General features: G+C 49.5%; 11 protein-coding genes across 11 annotated transcripts; 5 read left to right on the forward strand and 6 right to left on the reverse strand.

Moving 5' to 3' along the window:
- Positions 1–1,053: 1,053 nt before the first annotated feature.
- On the reverse strand, positions 1,054–2,094 carry KY384_008269 (uncharacterized protein; the record flags this gene model as incomplete). The annotated part of the gene is made up of 1 exon (XM_044816758.1): positions 1,054–2,094. The coding sequence occupies one exon, from the start codon at positions 2,092–2,094 to the stop codon at positions 1,054–1,056; it is 1,041 nt and encodes a 346-aa protein (XP_044666123.1).
- Positions 2,095–4,082: 1,988 nt separating this feature from the next.
- Positions 4,083–4,917, reverse strand: KY384_008270 (uncharacterized protein; the record flags this gene model as incomplete). The annotated part of the gene is made up of 2 exons (XM_044816759.1): positions 4,083–4,785; positions 4,856–4,917. 2 exons carry the CDS (start codon positions 4,915–4,917, stop codon positions 4,083–4,085), a joined length of 765 nt encoding a protein of 254 aa, XP_044666124.1.
- A 627-nt stretch (positions 4,918–5,544) lies between these two features.
- KY384_008271 (uncharacterized protein) lies at positions 5,545–6,892 on the forward strand (the record flags this gene model as incomplete). Its single annotated transcript, XM_044816760.1, has 2 exons — positions 5,545–5,578; positions 5,757–6,892. 2 exons carry the CDS (start codon positions 5,545–5,547, stop codon positions 6,890–6,892), a joined length of 1,170 nt encoding a protein of 389 aa, XP_044666125.1.
- Positions 6,893–7,005: 113 nt separating this feature from the next.
- Positions 7,006–7,769, reverse strand: KY384_008272 (uncharacterized protein; the record flags this gene model as incomplete). The annotated part of the gene is made up of 2 exons (XM_044816761.1): positions 7,006–7,315; positions 7,384–7,769. 2 exons carry the CDS (start codon positions 7,767–7,769, stop codon positions 7,006–7,008), a joined length of 696 nt encoding a protein of 231 aa, XP_044666126.1.
- A 559-nt stretch (positions 7,770–8,328) lies between these two features.
- On the forward strand, positions 8,329–8,702 carry KY384_008273 (uncharacterized protein; the record flags this gene model as incomplete). Its single annotated transcript, XM_044816762.1, has 2 exons — positions 8,329–8,334; positions 8,379–8,702. The coding sequence occupies 2 exons, from the start codon at positions 8,329–8,331 to the stop codon at positions 8,700–8,702; spliced, it is 330 nt and encodes a 109-aa protein (XP_044666127.1).
- A 404-nt stretch (positions 8,703–9,106) lies between these two features.
- Positions 9,107–9,797, forward strand: KY384_008274 (uncharacterized protein; the record flags this gene model as incomplete). Its single annotated transcript, XM_044816763.1, has 2 exons — positions 9,107–9,154; positions 9,240–9,797. 2 exons carry the CDS (start codon positions 9,107–9,109, stop codon positions 9,795–9,797), a joined length of 606 nt encoding a protein of 201 aa, XP_044666128.1.
- Positions 9,798–10,107: 310 nt separating this feature from the next.
- KY384_008275 (uncharacterized protein) lies at positions 10,108–10,959 on the reverse strand (the record flags this gene model as incomplete). The annotated part of the gene is made up of 1 exon (XM_044816764.1): positions 10,108–10,959. The coding sequence occupies one exon, from the start codon at positions 10,957–10,959 to the stop codon at positions 10,108–10,110; it is 852 nt and encodes a 283-aa protein (XP_044666129.1).
- Positions 10,960–11,262: 303 nt separating this feature from the next.
- Positions 11,263–12,233, reverse strand: KY384_008276 (uncharacterized protein; the record flags this gene model as incomplete). The annotated part of the gene is made up of 3 exons (XM_044816765.1): positions 11,263–11,442; positions 11,497–11,691; positions 11,748–12,233. 3 exons carry the CDS (start codon positions 12,231–12,233, stop codon positions 11,263–11,265), a joined length of 861 nt encoding a protein of 286 aa, XP_044666130.1.
- Positions 12,234–13,369: 1,136 nt separating this feature from the next.
- KY384_008277 (uncharacterized protein) lies at positions 13,370–17,598 on the forward strand (the record flags this gene model as incomplete). The annotated part of the gene is made up of 6 exons (XM_044816766.1): positions 13,370–13,605; positions 13,659–14,047; positions 14,112–14,349; positions 15,843–16,529; positions 16,613–17,057; positions 17,125–17,598. The coding sequence occupies 6 exons, from the start codon at positions 13,370–13,372 to the stop codon at positions 17,596–17,598; spliced, it is 2,469 nt and encodes an 822-aa protein (XP_044666131.1).
- Positions 17,599–18,747: 1,149 nt separating this feature from the next.
- On the forward strand, positions 18,748–20,211 carry GEL1 (beta-glucanosyltransferase; the record flags this gene model as incomplete). Its single annotated transcript, XM_044816767.1, has 2 exons — positions 18,748–18,889; positions 18,944–20,211. 2 exons carry the CDS (start codon positions 18,748–18,750, stop codon positions 20,209–20,211), a joined length of 1,410 nt encoding a protein of 469 aa, XP_044666132.1.
- Positions 20,212–21,539: 1,328 nt separating this feature from the next.
- KY384_008279 (uncharacterized protein) lies at positions 21,540–22,613 on the reverse strand (the record flags this gene model as incomplete). Its single annotated transcript, XM_044816768.1, has 2 exons — positions 21,540–22,169; positions 22,227–22,613. 2 exons carry the CDS (start codon positions 22,611–22,613, stop codon positions 21,540–21,542), a joined length of 1,017 nt encoding a protein of 338 aa, XP_044666133.1.
- Positions 22,614–25,409: the final 2,796 nt, after the last annotated feature.

Here is a 25,409-nt window from a genome sequence, read left to right on the forward strand (position 1 = left end):
ATGAAAAATTGCGGGATGTCACGTGCGCAAGTCACGTGCAAGGAGCTCCCCTGTCCAAAGCCTGAATTTCGTTGCTCAACTGGCAGTTATTCTTTTTCAGGATTCATTGTGAGCGAATTGCTGTCATTCACCATGGTAGGCAGGATTGTTTCCCAATCCGCTTGACGACCCAAACTGATATTACGCAGCTCGACAAAGTCATTGGTCTAGCAATGCTAATTGTTGCAACAATCGTTTTTCTGTACTATACAACATGGACTCTGCTAATGGTACTACGGCTGCCCAACTGTGCCAACCTACTGCTAATGTTCTTTAGCCCTTCGTCGACTCAGATCACCCTTTACATGCATACTTTCCTCCCAGAGTTTGGGCAATCCGTGTTCCTGTAATTCTCATGCTGGTTGGCATAGCAATCGTTGGAAGCCTGTTGAGCGTTGTAATGATACAAAGCAATCGCAAAAAAGCAGCAAAGGCAGCGGCAGTTGAGAAGGGAAAGAAGAAGGCTTAAAGGCCAATACGAGGATTTTGGTGCCACGGATATCATACACTGCGTCTGAATTAATTGTGAAGTGACTCGTCCACTTGTTGCCAATGTCGTAAGGCATGGACCGTCTTGCACAGCGGTGAGACTTGTGTACGAATACTAGATGACACGAAAGCATAACTCAATCCGTCTGACTGGTGATAGGGACGAGACTCTTGCGGCATACTGTCTGCGACTGAAGAGATTCAAAATCATTGATTCTATGGCTCTCTATGGAGCGGTCCATAAGGAGGTAGAGCGATCTGCATCTGAAATCAACATGTAATGACTGTGTTCCAAGGCTTAGAAGGATTTGCTTTGTTGTTTCAGCCTTTCAGTAATTCCCATGTATCCATTTTCGTTCGTTTCCAAAATTCATCATCCATCATCATCCCAAAACAAGAAGATTTATACCGAAAGAGATTAAAATCCAGAGAGTCTTATCATTGCTACCTCAAGCAAAGGGCCAGCGGTGGGGATACTGATGCTGAGTCGAACGATGTGAGCTGGGTGACGAGCTGACTAGCGCACTAAGATCCGTTGCATATCGTTGGCTCTATCCTTGTCTTCTTATCTGTCCTAGTCGGTGACGAAGCCTGAGCTGCACTGTCGAAGCTGCTATTATTAGTCAAGTTACTTACCACCTTGATCTTACCTCCGCCAATAAAACTATTGTGGAGTTCCTGAAGTACTTCCTTAGCAAGTGAGCGGCTTGCTATCTCGACAATAACCTTCGTCCTGCCTCGCTCAGCCCTCTGTTGAACGAAATTGAAATCGTTCTTCCCGAGGTGTACGCGGCCTTCTAGGTAGTCAACCAGCTCCTTTGCTCCATTTTTGCTAAAAAGAGACCGGAACTTGATGCAGCTCTTGTCCTGGACGTTCTCAAGGGCAGCTTCTATGACTTTTGCAGACGTAAAACTATTGGTTACCACATCACTTGCTTGAGGATTTATAGCACGGGTCGACGATCCAGACATTCCACGTGGCTGAGACCTACGCAACGGCCTTGGCTGATTAACGGAGCTACTACGTAACTGCCTTGAGCTGGCAGCCGCAGACGAGGGTCGTGAACCTGAAGGCCTCGCTGATGTATTCGGCCTCTGTCGATGCTTCACCAAACTTTGATCAAAGTGAGCGACGGTTGTAGGAGACTCATACTGCGAATGTGGTGCATATTTATATGACTGGACCACGGATTTAGATGGAGAATGATGCTGTTGTCTTGCCTGCCAATTTGACCTTTCACCTTGAAGAGAATATATCTCACGGACTCGATTCGGCGTACCCTGCGGCGGACTTCTTGCGGCTGGTATTCTCCGCTTAAGCGGCGGAGCATGAGAGGCATCTCCATGGTCTTGAGGGATCACCATCTCAGCGTATGTACCATTTGGAGAGTGTGTCATCCGGAAATTACCCTCAACAAAGTCTCTCGACGGCACTATCAATTTGTTTGTCGCCGGATCCCGGGGTCCATCAATAGTTTTTAAGGGTCCATCGCCATACTTGTCACAGAGCCACGCGACCAACGGTTCTTCTCCTTCTCTATCAGGCTTGCCCTGCAAATATGCCATGGTCTTGCCTTGAAGATTCTCTGTGGAAGTTTCAGCGGGATCTTCATGATACTATAGGGATTTTCGTACCATAAACTTCTCTTGCACGCCTTGACTGCTTTATTCTGCAAAAGGCAATCTTGCTATCCGTTGGTACTCGGACCTCAGCCGGATCAGCAGGTTGATCAGGTTCCAGGCTGCATCGAACGACATCTTTCACTTCTCTCCATGAATGGTTAGGGCCGGTGTTCAAAACACGCTCTGGTATCTAATACAAGTCATCTAGTGAGTGGAACAGTCATTTGTTGCAGGAAACAAACGTTGCTGAGACAAACGTATTTCTCGGCTTGTGGGGGCATTATATATCATGCGTAGCCTTGGAACCCGCCTCAACATATGCAGATGTCCCAGGTCCAACACCGGCGTTGGAAGCGAATGAAATGGCGCGATGTATCTGACATTCGGCAAATGTCTTTGAGCATTGAGCTCTGAAGCCTCGATGTTCTGGTGGTGGCTAAGCAGATATTGATATGAGTCAAGAAAGGCACTCAGATGTCGCGCATTTCAGGTAAGACAATGAGCGGTGCGTCTCTAATACAGGAATCCTGGTTATGTCTTTGAAGATCGATTGAATTAGTCAAACGCCGTTTCCAGACCACGAACGGAACCATGACTATAGGGTCAGCAACTTACCTTGATAGGTGTTCGCGGTTTCTCTGCTCGTTCGTATAAATTAGCATGTGCAAATCGTCAAAGGTCAGGTCTTGATTGAACGCTACTACATCTCATTCACTCTCGCCTAACAAAATGGAGCATGGCGGGGGTAGGCTAGCAGTGGAAGCAAACAATCGACGCCTTGTTCGTGAGCAGACCGCGGAAAATAAAGATGAATCAAATACACGTCAACGGAAGCTATATCGCCCTGATCGGCTGCTTACCTGACGGCAAAACTCAGCAGCAATGTTAGATAGGACGTTCTCAAAGCAGTGTCTTGCAAATCTAACAGGCAAGCTGTGGGGGAGAACAGACAGGAGGAGAAGTGGGAACACAATCCTTAAGCAATTTCAAAGATCATAGCCCACTGTAGTGGAGTCAGGCTCGAGAATGTTTGATCAAGAGGAAGAACCAGGCCGAACTTCCGATCGCATGTGAAGAGGATAATACATATATCACCCTATTGGTCTCTCCTAGCTTCGTTCATGAGTGGGCAGCAATAGCGATGCTGATCCGGCTTGCACTGCTGTGTGAACAGCATGAACGGTGTTTGCTGGCCTAGTGGGTCGACGCCGGTTGGAGAACATGCCATTTTGACGTCTGCAACAAATCGGCAAACAAGCCGCAAAAGCCCAACGACCCTTTGAAAGGCTGTGGAGCCTCTGTTGAAGGGTAGAATGTCACATTGTTGCGTTGCCGGATTGTGACAGCTCGAAGAACGGAAGATTTTCCCTCATGCTGCAGACCAGTGTGGCCTCTGCAACATGCAGAAAAATCGACTGTTGAGTGCTCATCAACAATAGAAGTGGCGGTGAACACGTCCTGTCGCACCGCTCGATATTTGAAGTAAAGAGTACTTTAACGCTGAGCTATCGACTTTTGTGGAAGCTTACATGCGCAGATCACAATTCGCTAATCACAAGCCCTTGCATTCCCTCAACCTTGCGAAATGATCCGAAAATGGCAGGACTAAGCAGTAGCTTATAAGAAGCGCTTCAGGCACGCACTTCAGCTTCTGCTCGATGTTGAATCTGGCAATTAGACGGCCTCCCATCACCCGCCTGACAATCGCGAGGAGCCTGCATACATACTACCGGGTGGCGACTCGTGGCTGCCGCGCAGCACAGTAAACATCAATGCTCAAACCCTGTGCAAACTGTCAAATGCCTATCAGTCTCCGAGCCATTCTGCCTCATGCAGAAGCAAATATCGTTCACGCTCGACCACTGAAAATACAGGGCATATATGCTCGCACGGAAGAGTGCATCCTGTCATTGCATCCTATCTTTGCCACCTCAAAGGCTGCCGCGACGTGGGAAGCCAACACCCTCCACAGCACCATTGTCAGTGAACCAGCTCACCCGTTCAGCCCCACCCTCATTCACGAGACCGCAGGGTAAGCTGCGTCCTTCGTCCGTGTCAAGAATCTGCCGGATTATCGCCTTCTTGCTTTCGCCCGTCGTTACGAACGCGATCTTAACCCCATGGGTCACGACTGGTAGGGTCAAGGTGATTCGCTTGGGTGGGGGTTTCGGGCTGTCCTCTATGGCAGCAACCCAAGCATCTGATTCGCGCAGTAACTCATGATTTGGAAACAATGAGCAGGTATGCCCATCCGGTCCGCATCCCAACAGCAGCAGATCAAAGATGGGAAGCTTTACGCTGTCTTTCGCTGCGAACGACCTCATGAGCGTCTCTTGGTACTGATCCGCCATCTCTTGCGTGTCATTCAGGTATTGGGTGTCGATTGTGCGAACGGCCGGCTTTCCCAAATCAGAGGGGATCTTGTCGAGCAAGTCATCCTTCAGTAGTCTGTAGTTGCTGTCTGCATGATCAAGTGGCACTGCCCGTTCGTCCGCAAAGAATACCTCCCATTTGGAGAAGTTGACAGTGTCTCCCGGGCTGCCGTCGCCCTGAGGTAGCAATGCTTTCGCGAGAGTTGCGGGGAGAGATCCACCCGAGACAGCGACCTTTGTGGTGTTATCATCAAGTTGGAACCTTACGGATTTGGCTCACCTTGAAAATATGGTGTCTTTCAATCCCGGCATTCTGACACCTTATTACATACGTTCTTAGAGTCTTTGCAAGATTTTCGACGTCGCTGAAAGCATAGAGATTGGGTTGCGCCATGATAGCAGATGAAAGTGGGGCTAATATTCGGCGAAAGGAGAATTCTGCATGGGTTGTAGACTGATTTCTATGCTGTCAGAAGTAGAAAACAACGCCTTCGCGAGACTGTTGTAAATCTGTCTTGATGCCGTGCGTTTGGCATGTGTGATGCGCCCATCAAGCAGTCCGCTGTGATGTCATCCAGGGCTTTGGCGGCCCGAAATTGATCCATGCAATGTTCCAACACACTGACGAACTGCAAAGGGACACACACCCACAGGCTTTAGCCATTCGACTCAATCCATCTCACTCAATGGCTCCCACAAAAAGAAGACGGCTGGCAAGCTGAAGTCCGATGCAGCGAGAACGCCAGATAACTTTCTTGAAGGTAGTGAATCCATCACATGGCAGTGATTGGTTGATTACGATGGGTAATTGTGAGTAGAGGGCGTCGATCTAGAGGAGAGAGGCGAGAAATGGCGTGCCGGAGACGCGGCCAAAGCTCTGAGATTCTTCAGTAAAGCAATTGATATGTATGACGAGGGTTTCCAGAAATTCCCGCACTCATTTGATCTTGCCTTCAATAAGTGAGACGAGGTGCAACCGTGGTGAGAAGCTTCGCTGAGCATGGTAGAGCCCATCTTCAGTATGAGATCACGCAACAGCCTCGCCTTCTTGCGCAGTTGCCCGATCCCTTGCTGCAGCTCTTGAAAGTAGCCGCAGAATCCCATATTGTCGCGCTAAGGCTCAACGAGGGAAATCCAGACGCCTTGTTGTGTGTTCATCATACCTCGTTCATGCCATTTGCACATACTAAAACTCTGGCGGCAGTAATCTTGCTCAGGTGTATTCTAGTCTAGCAGAGACAATCATTGATGAGCAGGAAGGTGAGGTAACAGAGAGAAGAGAAGAAGCCTCAAAATTCTTCCACGAGTCGCTGAGTTGCTTCCAAATATGTCTGACAAAGCAGGAAGAACAATACACGCTCACGCAGCAGGCTTTTTCATCCCCAGTGACATCTGCGGCCAGTGATGAGAATCATGAAGAGCAGCATCTAGATGAGGATACCGACGCCCAGGATGCACAACCAGATAGCTGGTATTCTGTCGAGGAGCCGGTGACCATAGAGACTCTCCTGGACACCTGCAAGGCGCAGCTTGAAACCTTGAAGGCTCTCTGCAGCGTCCAGTCAGGCAGTAGTAGGAAGGAGGTACGCCTTATAGAGTCGAGCTATCTGGATTACCTCGAACCGAAGATTCTGAAGTATTCGTCAAATTCCGAGAAGGAAGCGGAGATTTCAGTGATACGAACAGCATTTGTTGCCGCCCTTGCATGTGCACGATTCCGGACCTCAACCACCAATCTTGAAGTTTTTGAGCACGAATTCAATCAGGCCATCGGAGAGGTAGAACACTCGCCAGGGTTGAACGCTGATGTCCAGTATCTCTCGATAGTAGCCGACGCAAACATTGATTTTGACGCTGCTGTTGAGGAGCGGTTGCTGCATTCGGCAATCCCCAGTGAGGGGCTGGAAACGGTGAATCGCTTGCGGTGGAAGCATATCACTAAAAGCTTAGATGAGTACACGAATGCATCGAGGCTCCACCGATTACCAAATCTTGCTCGCATTCACCTTTCTCGAGGCGACTGTGAGCTCCTCAGAGCCCGTTTAGCCGATGAGCCGTTCAATTACGCCCTGGCCAGCCAGAGCCGGACGACACTGATCCAAAACGCTGCTGTCTTTTATGGAGCCGCTGACAAGGTTATGTCGAACGATCTTTCTGATCCAGAAGATATGGACGACAAAATAGAAGTAGGGGTAAAGTTGGCTCTGGTTGCGGGCTTACAAGGCCGACCTGAAGATTTGCTTGCCCTTCTGCAGGGCAAGCCGCTTGATACAAGACAAAAGTTGCAGAGCATGAAAGAACAACGACTTTTAAGTCAAAAGACCTGGTCTAGCATCGAAGAGATTCTCAATCCAGCCGTTGGTTTTTAGGACGAGCGCGCAACAGCAGAGCGTATCTTGCCGCGCACTTCACTCACCCTACATGACACGTGAATATCAGAGGCTGATCTGGAATATGCCGTCATGAAGAACACTGCAAGCATTCATAGCCTACTTTTGGTTTCCCCTCTCCGTCGTGCAACTTCCGAGTGGATCTCCCGAGCCTCCTGTCTTATCGTACCGTCTTCGACAGCTTCGTCCATTATCTCATTAGTGTTTCCGAGATCTTTTATCCCAGCCTCCAGTCCTTGTACCAAGGCCTCGACCTCCTCCTCCTGTCCCTTCATCTTCTCTATTAGTGCATCATTTTCTCGCTGCAGCCCTTCCAGCTCAGCTTCCAGTTGGGTCGTAGCTCCTTGTAAAGATGGGGCAAGGTGCGCTAGAAAAAGCTGTGTGGGAGGAACTTCATGTAGCCTGCTTGTCTCCATTAGCATGATATTGAACGTATCAGAACTTCATCTTGGATTCAATTAAGCACATACGGCTGCTCTAGGGCTGGTTCTGCCCTCTCCTTTCTGACTTTCGCCTCGCCAATCAACTTATCCAGGTCATTCAAGTCCTTTACAACATCTTTCTCCAAGAGTATTTGCTCGAACTCCCGTCGGGATCGGCTTTCGACCATATTCTGCACTTGCCGCCATACACTCTCTAGCAAGGGCTTATTATACCGCGCAGCAGTTGGGAAGCAAGAGGAAAAATGCGCGTAGGAGCACGTGGAAGTGGTATGACTGAGCGCGGTCGTGAATATATTGTTCAAGGCTTGCGCGCGTGGGCCTGGTTCTTGAGATATAGGTGCCTTCTGTTCCGGAGAAGGTGAGCGCGGCGGCTGCTGCTCAGAAGTGCCAACGGAAGGGGCGACGGCTTCCATTGCATGTATCTACTAGTGTATAGAGCCTTTGAAGATGGTCGCGCAGGTGAAAGCTATTAAGGCGTGGTGTGTGGGCAAGGAGCTGCACTCCATTCCTTGTTTACGCCTGAAATGCGGCGAAATGGTAAGCCAATAAGAGGTGTCTCGGCAGAAGCTGCCAATTCATTGCCGCTGTTTGCCTACGTCCGAGGGTTGGTGTGGTTGAAGGTTGCCGCGCCAAGTCCAATTCCAAGGGGCGTTTTAAGGAGGGGTGCCTGGGAGAGCAGCCCGCGGGCTGGCTCTATAAAGCTGCCGTGCCCTCTAATTCGCGCCTATAATTTGGCGCGGCAACCTTCAAACACACCAACCCTCAGGTCACACAAAATAAATTCGAAAGCTGAACTCATCATTTCGCAGAACAAGACATAAGACTTTGCGGACAAAACTCATATATCACTATCATCATGTCTGAAAACACCTTTCACACTACCAAGGAAGACATTCGAAAGGCAGAGTCCGAGGTATCCCAAAAGAACGATGGAAATGTGCCCTCTGAATCCGAGCCGTCACAATTGAAGGCATGCACGTCTCCTCAACTTGATCATTAAAGTTGCTGACATTGAGACACAGTCTGTCGTTGATCAAAATCAGAAAAGTAAAGCCGATATCATTGAAGAGCGCCGGTCCAATCTTCCGCTACCTGACGATCCACCCGTAGCTTCGGACTGGAACAGCAATGACCCATCTACGGTCAATGTTGGCTCTGGTGGTATACAAAGTGACGTATCATATGGCGGTGGGAGCAGTGCAGGGCTTCGAGGGCCCGCTACAAGTGACAGCGGAGCACGTACTGATGGGGAGACATTCAACAAAGAGACCGGAGCACCAGGTAGCGTTGGGAGGCAAGGACACGACAATCTAGATGGTTTGCCAAAAGATGCTCTCAAAAGATGATTCCCTTGTATGACTTTGATAATTAGCAATTTGCAACATAGAAATTGAGTGCAGAACGCTCTAAGGCAGAAAGCCTTGCTCACGAAAAATGATAACCCTCATTCATAGAAAAGGGGTTCACATGATGGACCGCACCTTCCAAGTCATGCCATAGATTGGTACTTGATCTATGCAGGGACCCCAGGTCTACCCCACCTCTGCCTCGTACACGACCCTCTCCAAATGGTTGACAGCTCATGTGGCAAATGACATCACTGTTTCGATGAATCGAACGTCTCCCAAGTTACATAGCTGACTTTGTAGAATCTGGTGCAAATTATAGACCAACAATCTTCATACTATCGAACCTCATAGCCAAGATCAGAGAATATTTCGGATTTCCCTTGCTCAACGTCCACGCCATCATGGATATGCAAGGTACCCCCGTGGGAGGCCTCAGTGCTTCTAAGAAGGTTTGTAACATTCTGCCTATATTGCCCGTGACGTTCACAAATCATCCTGCTCAACTTTCAATCGACGGATTTGACAGCGTGATAGGTCACATCCGATCCCGAGAGCAAACAGTACTCAAAGCAAGAAGGTGCAGGAGCAGTAACATCAGACTCACTCGCCGTCTCACTCGCCGCAGAGTCTGCAGGTTCAGGTGGAGCTTTTGAAGAGAACCGAGATTCAAATCCTTCGGGGACCGGTGCAGGACTCTCTGGCTCAGAAGACCCAAGCAGCAATTATGTTGGTGAAGGTAACAACAGCAACGAGCGATCCACTTCCGGTCAAAATTACTCTTCGTCAACCACCGGCTCTGGAGGCAGTGCGAGCGGGCGTGAGGACACAGCGCCCGGTTACGTGTCAAGTGTAACGCAGCCGTTTAATTCCAACAAAGTCAAGGGTTCGAACATCTCTGAGGGCTCCGAGGAAGATTTCAAAGGACCAAGTACTCAGGATGCTGAGATTGGGTCGGAAAATGACCCCGGTAGGAGAGCTGAGAATGATTTCCAGAGGATGACGCAGCAGAGTTCTGGGTCGACGGCCCCGAGACAAGGTGGAAAGAGCGACGAGGGACAGTATGGCGCCTTGTCAGATGATCAAAATTTGTAGATAACTGAGCTGCAACGAGTCAGAGTGCCGTCTAAAGCACATGCGGAAATACCAGAGGAATGCAAATGGTACATGATCTGCTTGATATGATAACTTCAAATGATGATAACCTTTCTCGAGTTCGAGTTTGAGTTTGCAATTTTGTATATCGCAAGGGGTATCTAATTGTCTTCCACCAATTTGAGAGCCTTGGAGATGGATCTTCGGCCATCATCTCCGTGGCAATATCGTCACATATTCGGACCGTCCAAAGCAAGATTTCTCCGATACCTTCCGGACATAGTAGCAATCCTCAACTGCCAAAGAGCTTTCATATCTTGACTCCTCTCCCAGCTTTGACAACCACCTTCAAGAAGTCGTCATATACATCTGCCCAATTCTCTTGATTCTCCTTTCCTTCTTTCCCTTCTTTGCCATTCTTCCCCTCCTTCCCCTCCTTCCCCTCCTTTCCCTCTTCAGCTTCCTTCTTCTTCTTCGACTTAGTCTTCTCCTGCATTATCAACACCACACTCGTTGGCCTCTTTGTCTGCCCCGCTGCCCCTAGCTCCAGCCTCGACGTCACAAAGATATAAGGGATGCCGTGATCCTCACAGAGCACAGGAATATGGCTTATAACGTCCATGGGTGATATATCAGCTGCGAGTATACAGACATAAGGAGAGGGCGTGGTCGACGAGGGAGCAGGAACGGCAGATAGGCGCAAAGCTTTGACGACTTCTTTTACGCCGCGTTTGAGGCAGGAGGCTTTGATCGCTAGATCGCACACAACAGTCAATCTTTGCGCGGTGGTGAAGAGAAAGGACACAGGCAAACCCTTCTTCACAGTCTTAAACACCTTCTTCCCCGTCTTCTCGTCCGCCAGTGGTTGCGCGAACGGCACTAAAGCTCCCAAGAGAGGCTGCGTTTTCACTGTAACTTCCATGTTCATGTCGTCGTCTTCCTTGACCACTACACTGCCCGAATTTTGCGCTTCCAGCACAACCAATGCATTGGTTGTGCTCCGTATGTTATCGGCGTCGACTTCAATCGCATCACTTCTTACTTTCTTCTCTTTCTTGACTTTTGTAACACCGTTTGTTTCTGAGCTTTTGCCTTCTTTGCGGGCCTTCTTTTCGGCTTTTCGCGCGGCGCGCTCTGGATCTATCGGTTTCTCTTTCGCCATTAGGAGAATGTGGTGGTAAGCATAGATTTAAGAAGATAAACGGCACGAACAATGCTTGTGCGACGAAAAATATCGGAGCTTGTGTAGCGGCGTTCGAGCATTTAAATCTTAGGCCAGGCCTTAGCGTTTGAAGTGCACTAGTTTTAGGGTTGCGCCAAGGTATTGCTTTAGGGGTACTTTCTAAGGAGGATGCTGCCCTTGACATTGAATATACATCACCTCATTTGCACTCATTCACATTCATAATCTTGGCCTAGTTCTATGTACACCCTTCAGCCCCTATCGACTCCATTTGTTCATGACTTACGCCAGTAAATATTTAGCTGCATGCAGAACATGGTCGTCTGCAAAGCTTGCCATGGTGAAGTAGCTATGATCATAACCATCCTGCCATCTCACGTTGACATCTCCTTTCCCCTCTGCGGCTTTGATGAAGTTTTCCGGTAACAACTGGCCCTGCTTGTAAAAATTGTCGGCAGTTCCCTAGAGCAAATGGATCAGTCTGGATCAATCACAGAGGACTGCTATAATACTGACTACGTCGACGAGGATGTCCAGTGGGGCTCCAGACCACTTCTTGACAAGCTCTGTCGCATCATGCTCTGCCCACTTCGCCATCTCGTCGTCTCCAAAGTATCCTTTGAAGGCCTTCTCACCCCAAGGACACTTTGTTGGATTCGCGATAGGTGCGAATGCAGACACGCTCTTATACTTTCCGGGATTTTTCAAATACTACCATCGATCAGCCACTCATACTAGAGGTAAGCACCTGTATCAAGGTCACTCACCAGCGTCAAAGCTCCATGACCACCCATGCTGTGTCCAAGTAATGAGACTCGATTCCCATCTATTTGCTTGAACGCTTCAAAGACTGTCTTTGGCAGCTCTTCCGTGATGTAGCTGTACATCTTGTACCCCTTACTCCAAGGCTCCTTCGTAGCATCCACATAAAAGCCCGCTCCGCTGCCAAAGTCATATGCATCATCCTCTCCCTGGATCTTGAGTCCTCGAGGACTCGTATCAGGATAGAGAACGGCTATGCCTTTCTGGCTGGCTGCATGTTGGAAGAAGCCCTTCTCCGCGCCATTATCACCAGTGCAAGTTAGACCGGCTAGGTAGATGAGTAATGGGGCATGGTAGAGAGAATTCTTGGTCACCTGTGGAGGAAGGTAGAGATTGAAATTCATTTCGCAGGAGGTAGTAGAGGCATTGTGGGAGAGCTTTAGAAGCTTGCCCCCAAAGGAGGCAATCGTCGCTTTGGTAGTGACCGCCATTGCTATGTCGATTGAAGTGTGATGTAGAATACATGCAATGGTGTAGAGCCCAGCGCTTGAAAAGTGTTTTGTTTATGCATGACGTCCACAGGCGGCATCCCGGAACGCTTACCTTGAAAGGGAAGGCATTTGCAGGCCGCTGGTCATTACGACTCAAAAGACAGCTAGTCACACCTTCTTCAAAATTGGCAAAGGGCTAATTCATGTGAATGCGTCGAATGTAGTGGCTCGTACAAAGAGAAATCGTAATCCTAACGATTTGAAGGTCTAGACGTCGCCTCCGCCGCAGGATCTCAGATAGACAATCCGCAAGCTATCACAAAACATTTTGACGATTCGTGATGTATACTAAACTTCCAAGTTCTTTGTCCGCGAAGATTTATCCATTCGAGCATTATTTGACAACCCTTTTGCTTCTGGCCTCTGGCTTTCTGAAAGCTCCACTCATAACTCGCTTGGAGATAAATTATGTTTGTTCCGATCGCCGGGTAGGTACTGAGCTGCTGGAGCCTGGCCCCACCTAGAGGGTATATATTTCAAAGGTCCCGCGATTTGATCTTCTTTTCTTTTTTCCTTAGCTCTCTTTGCCTTTTGGCTTAGATCAAGTGTAGTATCTGTTCTTTTCAGTTTAATCTCTGAAATGATCCTACGGGATCAATCGAAGATTATACTTATTTTTGTAACTAGCTCTTGATCCTCTGTGCTTGCACATGTTCTCGAGCACAGTGTCATCGGTCTTACACTGCCACCGATTGACGCGAACTTCCTTTTCATCATGGGCTTCAGCTTGTCTGAGTTCCTGGAGAAAAGCACCTCGTGAAATTTGTAATTTCGTACAGTTGATCTGTGCAATGAAAATCTGTAGTGTATAATGGTGCTGTTAGTGTTGTAGACGGCTATTCACCTCACTATCTTGAGCAGTCTGACGATTCGTGACGGAGATGTTTCAAATATTGCCAGACGTCTAATCTGAAGTCACACAGACTCTAAGCGATCGCGACAACGTTGCCCATGCATAACAGCTTCATCCCACTCTTACTCTCAAAATCGCCCGACCCAGAGCCTTTGCACACCTCCCATTTAGCCTTCAGCCGACCCTTTTCCCTTCTGCACACAGCCCAACGTCCATCTTCACAATGCCGGTAGAGCATCCTCTCCTCCAGAAGGTAGATACCGCTTCTGGGTATGTCTACTGGTTTAGAGAGGAGAATGAGCAATGGCCGGGAATGGCGACAAGCATTCGCATAAAACCGGAGACGGTTGGCAAAAAGCAGTCTAAGTTCCAAGAAATTATATGGGGTGAATCTACGGAGCATGGGAGAGTCTTGATCTTGGACGGCTGTATACAGTGCGTTGAGAATGATGAACACGCGTATGCACGCAAATCGTCCGACTGAAGAGCTGTGGGCTAAGCTACGTGCGCAGCTATCAAGAGATGATTACAAACCTGGCCATGATGTCTCATCCAAATCCACGGAAAGTCCTCGTCGTCGGTGGCGGAGACGGTGGAGTGCTTCGAGAGATTTTCAAGCACCCCAGCGTTGAGCAGGCAGACCTTTGCGAGATAGACGAGGACGTCATCAAAATATCGCGAGAATGTCTACCAGGCATGGCTGCAGGTCTTGACAATCCGAAAGCGAATGTGTTCATTGACAATGGCATGGAGTTTGTGAAGAGAAAGAAGAACGAGTATGATGTAATCATAACAGACAGTAGCGATCCAGTGGGCCCTGCCAAAGCATTGTTCGAAGCGCCGTACTTTCAGGATCTGTACAATGCCCTCACAGAAGGCGGGGTTATTTCTAGTCAAGGTTGTTCGTCCTATCCATCTTATTTTGCAACTCCCTCCAGACCCAAGCTTAACTAAATTTGCTATAGCTGAGAGCTTTTGGAACAACCTTGAATTCGTGGAGGACTTGAAGAAGACCTGCAAGCAGATTTTTCCGGTTGTCGAATGGGGATGGGCTAACACGCCGACCTATCCCTCAGGCTCGATTGGCTTCCTCATCGCCACCAAAGACCCTTCGAGGGACGTGAAGCATCCAGTACGAAGTTGGACCGCGCAAGAGGAAGAGAAGTATCTCAAATACTACAACAAAGATATCCATTCAGCCTCGTTTGTACTTCCCACAAATGCGCGGAAAGCCATTGGCAAAAGCTGAGTTAGCAATGCTGGTAGTCTAACTCGGAAGGCCTTGTGGGTTCTCAATATGGAAAGGTGGGCATGCAACGAAGCAACAAGCAGACATCATTATCACGGCCGTGTACATAAAAATCCACAGGATTATGCAAGTTGCGACTACATAGAGATTCTAGAGAATGCAAGTGGTTACGCTAAAGGCACGATGTGACCCTAATGGTCTGTCGAATCGAGATTCAAAGTCTTGCCTGAACACAGCAGAGATTTTCAGCCAACCTGTCTGCGAGGCATGCAATATCCGGCCAGAAGGAGGTCAAGGCAGCTGAGCTGTCGTACGTACGGCAGTAGTTTGTGGCGCGTTCAGGAAATAAGCATACTGGCGCGCTGATGCTTATATACCGGAAGTTTGTTTATTCTATCAGCACAACTTGTTGGGACTCAAATTCGCGCAATTCAGTCTGGCAGTCGGAATGGCAGATTACGACGGGACCAATCGTGAATACAGCTATTCTAAGAAAGAGATCAGGGTGCAGAGGGCATCAAGCCGCCAACGTGGCGTGCAGGGTTGCAACCTCCACCAAGTCTTAGCACCCTCGTCTTTGCTGTGTTCTAGGCTCGCAAGAAATACTGGATTGCTGACAGCCGGGAGCCTCTAGGACGCCACAAACGTCGTGGAGGGTCTTCAGCCTTGCGTTACCAACCGCAGACCACACTTGGCTTCTTGCGATGGTTGTGTGCGAGTCTCACGTACCATAAGCCCGCCCCAGATGCGTGATCCTGGAGCGTTCTGGACAGGCTTCTAGAAGCTCTGGCAAAAGCTGCTATTCCTCAGCTGGCATGGTCAGAACACAGGGGAAACTTTTCCGCAGTTCCCTTGCCTCTTGAGGTTTCTTCTCCGGCTCTTCCCTTGGTCTATTTCCAGACCATTGGCCATTTCCCCTGCGTGGCACGCGAAAACTTGCTTGATCCATCATTATTGGGGACTCTTGCAGAGCCGTTCCAGCGCGAGATGGCTCATTGTTGCGTCAGAGAGCAGCGGGAACGCATGTCTAGCACCCCCATGGGCCCCGTGAAGTCACGGATCGTGATTCTTGGCGCCTCGTAGCGATTCCCGCCAATGCCTTCGTGTAGTGGATGGGTGGAAGGCACCGCTACCACCAAACGCCGGTGCCGTGTCCTGCGAGGTACCAGAGAAATCTTCCTCATGGCGTTAGCTAGGCTGAGATTATATCAAAGGGTGACGCCCTGCGCCATGTTGTCACATATCAATAACACCTGGTTCGGCCTCACTCAGTATCTGCTGCTCCACCCAGGGCCTCATGTCGATCACTTCTCCTCCCTCGAAGCGTGCTTGTGACGCTTGCCATAGACGCAAGGTAATCCTCCTAGAATCCGAAACTCAATTTCCATTCTAACTTTGTTTCCACATAGGTACGCTGTAACAGCCGCCAACCTTGTGGGAATTGCAGTCAGGCAGGCCTGAGCTGCACGTACGATGCCATACCGCAGAAGAAGGGGCCTAAAGGCTCCCGGGCCAAGGTCATCTCGGAGCTCAGAGAAACACAAAAGCAGACTGAAATCAAGAACGGTGGATACACAATTCGAAGCCCTCCTGGGTCTCCCTCCTATACCCCCAGTCCCGGCATCCTGACTCCCGACCTCATCGATGCCTGTGCCGATTTCTTCTTCGCTCATATGTATCATACTACTCCGATACTGGATCAGGATCAATTCCGCAGCATTGTCAGAGGCATAGACCAGTCGATAGAGGGTTATTGCCTCGTGGCAGCCCTTTGCGCCTTTATGCTCATCCAACCCGGCATTGCCTTACATTTCCACTCACTAATGGAAGAGCCTAGCGGCTCAGTCACCAACCCTAAGATGGGTGCGGCCTTGATGGAAGAGTGCAGGCGAGTGAGAAATGCGATTCGGTACAAGGAGAATCCCACGATACACACAATTATCACCTCGTTCTTCTTGTTTGGTTGCTGCTTTGGTTTGAACAAACACAATATTGGTTGGCATGATCTTCGGGAGGCAACCGCGCTAGCACACAATTTGGATATGCAGGATGAAAGCACGTACCACCAATACGGTGATGCTGCGGAAAGTGCACGCAACAGGCGACTGTTTTGGTTGCTCTTTGTCACCGAAAGGTGTGTCTGTCTAAGTTTTGCCTGCAAGACCTAGGAGAGGCACCCACTTGCAAAGGCACTAGCGCTGATCATTTTGTCAATAGAGCATATGCTTTGCAGAAGCACAAACCACTCGATCTTCATGCCACAATCGACCTTCCAACCATCGGACGGGATGGTTCATCGTCAATAGCTGGCTTCATTTACCTGGTGAAACTCTACCGCCCATTCGACGACACATTCATTGGTTTGTGGAATAAAACAAGGAACGACTGCTCTGCATCTTGGATTGCGCAACTCCAGCAGCAACTGACGAACGCTCTGCCCGATGTTCTAGATACGACTGAAAGTCAAGCAGCAGACCTACGGACGTCGCAGCAGTGGCTTCGGACCATGGTATGGCAGCTCTCTATCACGAATGGCTTCCTATCTTCGACATCACAGGATGCCTCAATGACATTTAAATATCCGATCGAAATAGCCCGAGACTTGGTTGATGATACTAGCCGATTGTCCGTGCAGTCAATGGAGGTACATGGCAAAGGGCTGGTAAGCACACACTTCTGTACAATTTATGGTTCGCCGGGACTGATAGCGGACTCCATAGATTGAGAAGATATTCGATGTCGCATGCACTTTGGTTGACGTCATGTCCTGTGTCCCAAACCTTCCTTCTGATGGTGCAGGCTCACAACATTATCTCCACCAACTACTGAGCCTCATTTCGACGCTTCGTGGCGGCGAAGGGCGTTTCTTGCCCCTTATAATAGCAAAGATCCGAGACAGTCTACCCGCTATTGCTACTCAGCTGCCACCTGCTTTGGTTAGCAGAGCAGCAGTCGGAATTGGCGTGGGTGGCCCTGCATTTGGACAGCTTGGAGCCATTCAAGGGCTCGCCCAGATGACGGGATATAATGGCCTCTCGGGGGCAGTGATGAAAGGGATCAACACAACAATGGGAGGGGAAGTATACATCAAGCAAGAGACTTCGAGCAATAGTAGTGGGACTCTCAGCGCTGCTGTCAGCGATGGGGGAGTCCTTACAGCACGCCGCCTTTCATGCACTATTATCCTTTGGCATGAAGGTTGAGCGGACATGATGACTTAATGACGCACATGATGATGACCTGCGGTTAGCGACACATACCCATATAGACGGATCATAGAGGCAACGGGTTCTTGGGTATATGTCTTTGGACGAACGGTCGTTGGGTTAGGGGGGATTAATGATCCCTCCGAGAAACCTCCTGAGGACTTGAATTTCATAGCTCTGGGCCCTAACTAATTCTCTCGATTTCATACCAGATGATGACAATTGATTCAGGCCTAGTCGTTCACAATACTCTAGCGAGATATTCACCAGCATATTGGAGCATCTTTCCACAGAACAGTTGCCAAGAAGTCAAGTCCCAATAGTTGAGTCGCTCACGCAATAACAATGGTACGGAGTAAGTTCGTGGGGTGCCTAAGACATCTTTCAGCTGCTTATCAACCTATGTTGCCGTGTACAACGATATGGAGAGGTTGAAAAAGGATGCTAAAGGATGATTGGTCGTCGAGTTGGTTGATGTGACAACGCCAAACAGTAGAAACTCCACGGCTGGCAACAGACTGCATAAAGTTGTTCTCTCATCATCAACCTTTCTGCATCCTTCCAGTTAGCAACAATCATGCAATATTGTTGGCCATAAATAATACAAACCTCCAAAAAGCAGAAAGTGGTCTTTCGATCGCCTAGTTTAATGAGCCAAGAGGTGAGTGGATCTCGTACTTTGCACCAAAAATACGATGTACTACTGTCTTCGTTCCTAGTTCTCTAGGAGTCTAGGGATGCTGATCAAGCCTTTTAGCGCACAATCTGAAGGAAATTGGCCAGACGAATACCAAACAAGGGGGGCAAAGGGCCTCCCCTCAGGCAGGCCGTATTCTATAGCCGCCAAGCCCGAACCCCTGAGATCCATCATTTTCTAAAATCCTCCCGCCCTCGACTCTCGATTCCTCAATTCCTCTCTTCATCCAACCCCCGTCGACCACCACCACCACCCTCTTTGTTACTGTCTTCTTTTCGCTGTCACGTCTATTCGCTCCACTCTTTTGGCGATAGACCGGACTCTCGTTTCTCTATCCTTACTAATTCAGCTTAACAGCCTCATTCGCTTGACATAAACAGTCTACCGCGAATCCCCTAATCAACCACAACTCTCACGATCACTTCCCATAATACCTCGAATCAATCATAATGAAGGGAATCAGCGGCTCAGCACCGGTTGCCGTCGCTCTTTATGCTTCATCTGCTCTTGCACACATCCTCCCTGCAGCTTTCTTGACACCCTTCTCCAAGCGAGCAACCTCCTTACCAGAAGTGACTGTCAAGGGCAATGGTATGACGCTATGAGAATAAATTCTGGAGAACCAACACTAATCATATGACCCAGCTTTCTTCGCTGGCAGCTCGAGATTCTACATTCGTGGTGTTGATTATCAGCCCGGTGGTTCTTCAGATGCTGTAGATCCAATCGCCGACACAGAAGTCTGCAAGCGCGATATTGCCGAATTCCAGAAGCTGAAGATCAACACCGTACGTATCTACACCGTCGATAACAGCAAGAGCCACGACGAGTGCATGGACATGCTGTCGCAAGCCGGTATTTACTTGGCACTGGACGTCAACACGCCCAAGTACTCCATTCGCCAGGACAAGCCTGCCCAATCCTACAACTCCGCCTACCTCCAAAATATCTTCGCGACTATTGATGAGTTCGTGAAGTACAGCAACACTCTCCTGTTCTTCTCAGGAAACGAGGTCATCAATAATGTCAAGACTTCAGTCGCAGCGCCCTATGTCAAGGCCGTTACCCGTGACATGAAGCAATACATCGGAAACAGAAAATACCGCCCAGTCCCAGTTGGCTACTCTGCTGCCGATATTGACGACAACCGTCTTGAGGCTGCCCACTACTTCAACTGCGGGACCGATGATGAACGATCTGACTTCTTCGCCTTTAACGATTACTCCTGGTGTGACCCGTCTACCTTCAGCACCTCCACCTGGCAGCAGAAAGTCAAGGACTTCAGTGATTACTCAATCCCGATCTTCCTTTCAGAATATGGCTGCACAAAGACCGACCGTAAGTTCGGAGAAATCGCAACTCTTTACGGTACCCAAATGTCTGCCGTCTATTCTGGTGGCTTGGTGTACGAATACAGTAAAGAGGGATCCGATATCCAGGCGAAATTCGGCCTCGTGGATGTCACTGGGAGCAGCCCGCAGGAACTTGATGATTTCACGACCCTGGCCAACGCCTTCTCGAAGACGCCCAACCCAAGTGGTGATGGTGGCTACAAGATGAATGGCCAGGCTAGCACCTGTCCATCCCAGTCCTCCACTTGGTTGGTTGCAAATGACGGCCTCCCTGCCATGCCACCCAAGGCCTCAAACTACTTCAAGAATGGTGCAGGTAAGGGTCTTGGTCTCACTGGACCTGGATCACAAGACAATGGTGCCGAATCGACCGGTACTGCTTCCGCAGGGTCTGGCAAGGCTACTGCTTCTGGAACCTCAAGCAGCAGCAGTGGCAGCAGCGGCAAATCAAGCAGCTCCAGCGCAAGCTCTGCCCTCAGGGTACCCGCAATGGAGATGGGTCCTTACGTCTGCGCCGGTGTTGTCTTCGTCTCTACGCTACTCGGTGCTGCACTGCTATAAACGAATCTGGGACTGGTTTCGGAGAAGTGAATGGAAGCACAGTGGAAGGAGAACATTGGATGTGCAACGGCAATATCTCGACACAAGACAACCCCCGGTAGATTCCTGTTCATTCGCATGCTATGATAAATGGTTCCAGTCGCTTTCTCAGATCGTTCGCTACAAATTACGTGGATAGGTACTCTTGGGGTCTTCGGGTCATTTAGCTTTGTTTTGTCTGTTAATCGAATCAAGAATATTAGGTGGCATTTTCTTGTCTGAAAAGTTGATGCGTCGGTCTCTTTCACTCTAATTACCAATGTCTTTGAATAGTCTCAGATTGTCTATCTCCCACTACGCTCTAAAGCAATTGCCATCTTCGTTCTATCTAAAAGTATGAGCCGTTCCTTATTCTACTTATCGTTTACTCCTCACAAAATCTCAAATTCTGCCTAAAGCATTGGCCATCATTATACCTGCTACCGTTACTGCTCTACAATCGTACCCGCTTCTTTATCACAGACCACAGCCGGCTTTGCGAAAACACAAACAGAGCAAAGCCTTCGCCCTGCCTCCCACAGACACCGCTAGCACGAAGCAAGGTACTCCCATCACCTAACCTAACGTTATCCAACAATCAAAACGAGCGGCCCACCACCGATAATGTCAGCGACAGATCTAGCTTCCTCCCCACCTCGGTATCATTATGGTCAGTACAACATACCGGCACTTGAACCTCGGGGTTCGGGGATGTGGGATTGGTGGCTTTCTGTTCTAAATGAATGAGTGTCTCGAGCGTGAGGTAGAGAGTAAAGAAGACGGTGACTTGTGGTCTACGTATGTTGGTGCGTGAGTGTGATGGGGTTGGAGATGGTAGTTGATGGGTTTTTGGAGAAGGGGGATTTGAGGTGGTCCTCAAGTGGTATGGGATTTGGTCTGTAGATTTGAACAGGATAGACGGTTGATCCTTGGGCGAACATGGTGGGTCATGATCGAAGACTGGAGGCTATGAGGTAGCAAGTGCAAGAATAGGGATTGGTTTCACTATGGTAGAGAACGGTTGGTAGCCTATATTATTTGGAGAAAGCAAGGAAGGGAGCGAGCGAGATCACTTTTGAGGCTCAAAGCTGTGAGGAGAAATTCCAGTTGAATGAGGAATTGTTTGTTCATTATATCACATAGGTAATACATAAGAGGAGAACATCAAAAGCCAACTGGCACCTCCGCTTTTGAATGCTCAAAATCATCTTTAACCGTAAATTTACAAGAAAAACTCTCCAGGGGTATAAGACCTATCCAACCCATTCCCTATAATGAAAATCCCTTGCTACAACTCCCTATCATCAATTTCATAACAGTCCCACGACCTCCATCGCAGCAAGCACGACGGTCGTCAACGCCACGAACCCCACGCTCGGAATCGAAGCCGCCAATGTATTCGCAGCACTTGCCGCCTTGACCCCAGGCGGCGTTGCATTTACAAACGCATTTCCGCAGGCGATATTGATTTGCTGCGCAGCGTCCACATACGTAATGCTCAGCGGACTGCTCTTATTCCTCGCGACATCCGCAAACATGCCCATCGTATCCTGCAAGCACTTCGAGCATGTCGGCAAACTACCCGCCGGCAGACTGACTCCCAGCGGAAGGTAATACGGATACACGTCCGTTGGAGATGAAGTATTCGTCACGGCATTCGTGTAGCAGTAATCCGAGCTCTGGTTGTTCGCGGCCGAGGGAACGGCTTTCATGCATATGGCCGAGTAGGTGACTTGGTAGGAGATGAGACCGTTGTAGGCTTGGCGCACGGTGGGTTGTTGGCGATCGTAGTCTTGAGAGCAGGCAGAGGAGGAGCGCATGCGGAGGGCCCAGTTAGCCATTACGGCCGCGCAGGCTTGGGGAACCACGTAGCAGGAGGCGGAGATGACGGGATCGAGGGTTGAGGATAAGCGGGAGGCTGTGAAGAAGGATTGGGAGTTCTGAAAAACGCTGTATTAGTGGGGCATTCTACTTGAGGACGTGGGCTGCAGACGTACCTGAAGGAAGAGAGACACGGGTAGGCATGAGTTGACGGTGTCATTGCGTATCAGATCTTTGAGGAACTCGACGCAGGCAGGCTGCGTGTAGTTCGTACCCAGTCCGCCGTCAAAAGCCTTAGGGAGATTGTCGCCTGTTGGTTGTGCTGAGATGATGCCATTCGTGGAAGTCCCTTCATCATCTGAAGAGGAAGCAGTCGGACTGGGAGCGTCAATTTGACTGGCGGTGGCGGAAGCGGCGGCGGAGGAGGATGTATGGGTGGCCTTATGGCTGGTTGACGTGGTGGATCCAAAATCGAACTGCCGCTTGAAAAGAGGAGGGTCGGGCATAGGGCTGTGGTCAAACAAGATCTCGCTGGCTCGCTTATCAGTCTGAAAGCGTCCCATATCGCGGGCTTCTCGATCGAAGGCTTGTGCAGAAGTACAGCAAAAGAGGAGGAGAAGTGTCGCGAGGAAGAAGTGAACAGAGGTGCATGCTGTATAGAGGCGTCGGCGAGCTGGAGGTGGGCGCTTGGTGGGTATCCTTCGGTTTTTGGGTGATTGTGTGAACGCTTCTCGTGGTGTTATAGTCCAGCTTGCTCTGACTTCCTGGGCTGATGACTGGCAATCGCAACCACCAGCGCTCCAAAAGCTCATCATCGTGACGAGGATGGAAGCTTGTCACTCAACATTGGTAATGGACGGCGAAAGTTGCCGTTGAAGTTGACTGGAAGGCGGAGTGCTGATCGTCGTAACGCGTATAAAGCTCAAGAAGTGAATCAAGGTGATCTCCAGTGTCTCTTCTCTCGATCCGGTGTTTCTCTTTTGCAATTGAGCCTCTTCAGCAATTCAATGGTTCTTCAATCCTTCAAACGAGTGTATTTCGATGCCGGATAACGAGTGACTGTGGTGAGTGTGGAGGCAAGGAAAGACGAACAGACTACATGGGGGGTCTGAGAAAGGATCAATAAGGGATCGATGTAAATAGCAGCAACGGCAACATGAGGTTCGGTAAGCAAGGATTCGAGGCTCATATGGGCGTGGGGCGGCATGATTATTTAATCTCGCAGAGGGAAGCACGAGCCGGTGGTAGCTTAGGAAGGCCCAGTAGTAGCTTAGCAGATAATAGCGGCGTTGGTAAGAGTTGGAGGAACGGGTAAAAGATAAAAACGACGGGCAGTTAGACTCCTTAGATTTTGGTTCTTTAGTGACCTACCTGCATGCAGGATGCAGCAAGCAGAACGTGCTCCAAGCGTCCCTTCTGACATCTGGCTTATAGGGGGATAGCCTAGTCCAGGGTGGATGCTGGTAGACTGGATGTAGTCAAGTACCAAGTCTTAGAGCATCAGGGATTAGTGGTTTGGCTGAGCACCGTCCCGCTACAGGGCAAATGAACCAGGATCTCTCGTCTCTTCCCCATTAGCGCTGGCTCGGCTGGGCTGTTTGTGGCTTTTGTGAAATTGTTCCTTGCCGCAATTAGGTGCTCAGAGGTGCCTCCTCTAGCCCATTTGGCATCTTAGTCCACAGGCCGTCGATTTTAATATCCCGGACAGCGGTACTTGCCCACAGACGCTTGAATTCTTCTGTGAGCTGGCTGTTGGACCAGGATGCACAGGTGCTGACGACAGCTATAACGTTGTTGTTTGGACGTTGGGGCTCCACCTAGTACGTTGGTGAAAACAAAGAGCCTCAGCTCATGTCTCGTTCGGATGTTTGCTCCAGAGATCGGTGGACATTGTCTGCCTTACGTGTCCCTCCATCATGTCCCTGTGGGGAGATGCCGTCTCTCGGTACGGAGCAAGCCACATACCAGATGTCCTTGCAGTACCACCGATTCTTCAAGACATCGCCGCGTACCACGCAAGTCTAACCGTATGGACGGAAATTTCAGCCCCTATGGTGCTACCACACTCGCACAGTCTTTGCCCAAGCTGGTTTTCCGACTGATTCTGCACCGATGATCGATGTTGACTCTCTCCATTCTCCAGCATCAGAGTACGAATATTTCTCTCAACGGTTTCTGAAGGGCCCCGCAAATCTAGAACTTGCAGTGCTGATCTGCCGTGTTGATCCCCTTGATTTCCAACGTTAAACTAACCCTGTTGCCCTGCCGTAAGCAGCGGGAGGCTTTTGCCGAAATGTATACAATCCTCCATCCTTAGCTTGCCCTTTCTTGGCTCTCCGGAGCCGTTCGAATAGCCCTATCCTTGCTTCACAATTCAAAGAGCCTTCACTCTCAGTCAGCAAAACGTCCTTCCTGTCTCCGGGCAGATCTGTCTCGAGGTAGAAGCTCGGAAGGTAGGTCGAGCTCTGTCCACCTGCATTGTCGCTCTCCTGTCACTGGCTCGCATCGTCGGGCTCTCTCAACCGACAGATAAGACAAACACGTATGCATGCAGACGATATGCCATAACGTGCTTGCAGCTCCTCTGTCCCCCCTCCTATTTTCAAATGCACCCCTCGTTGCTATGCAGCATCCAAGGGAAAAACAGCTCGTCTCCGACAGCCGCAGCCGATGATGGCCATGCGGGCAGTCGCCTAATTTGATGGATGTTTCGATGCAGTTGGGTCTCCGAGACATTTGTTTATCCCGACCGCGAACACGGCCACCTGATCTCCTATTCCCATCGTTGTTCTATCTGGCGTTGCTATTGTCGTCCGTGGGCCCATCCTCGGACAATTCATTCCCGCTCCCTACCCGTTCGTACCTGAACCAGGGCAGCTTGCGTGGCTGAAACAGTGAGGGTGGATATTCGGTGAAGCGACAGGTACAGCCGCTGCTGTCGCTTGAGACAATCCGTGAATCCCCATTTATAGAAAATAGAAAATGCTTCTTTTAAACGTGAATGAGTCTGTTATTGGCGAGATGAAAGGGAACGTAAGGTGGAGATGCGTCAAGAGCATTTTCTTACTTCTGGAGCCTGGCTGTGAGTCCGGGTGTAGAGTCAGTAGAGGAAGGAAGGAAGAGCATCTGAACGATGCAGCTCCTTGCTATTGGCGTGGTGGTATTAGGTAAATTACTACTTTCGATAATACGACCAAAATTCATAGAGCCTCCCTTTTCCCCAGTACTAGTATTTCTATGGAGTACAGTTCACACCTGAACACTTCACATTGCTTTCCGTTCATTCTTATCTGCAATAAAGCAAACATCCTGTTCGTCAATCTTGTGTTCTCGGAACCAAAATGTCGCTTGTCGCCGCA

This window comes from Bacidia gigantensis, assembly GCF_019456465.1.
Source record: "Bacidia gigantensis strain McMullin 20006 chromosome Unknown contig_295, whole genome shotgun sequence".
NCBI classification, from domain to species: domain Eukaryota; kingdom Fungi; phylum Ascomycota; class Lecanoromycetes; order Lecanorales; family Ramalinaceae; genus Bacidia; species Bacidia gigantensis.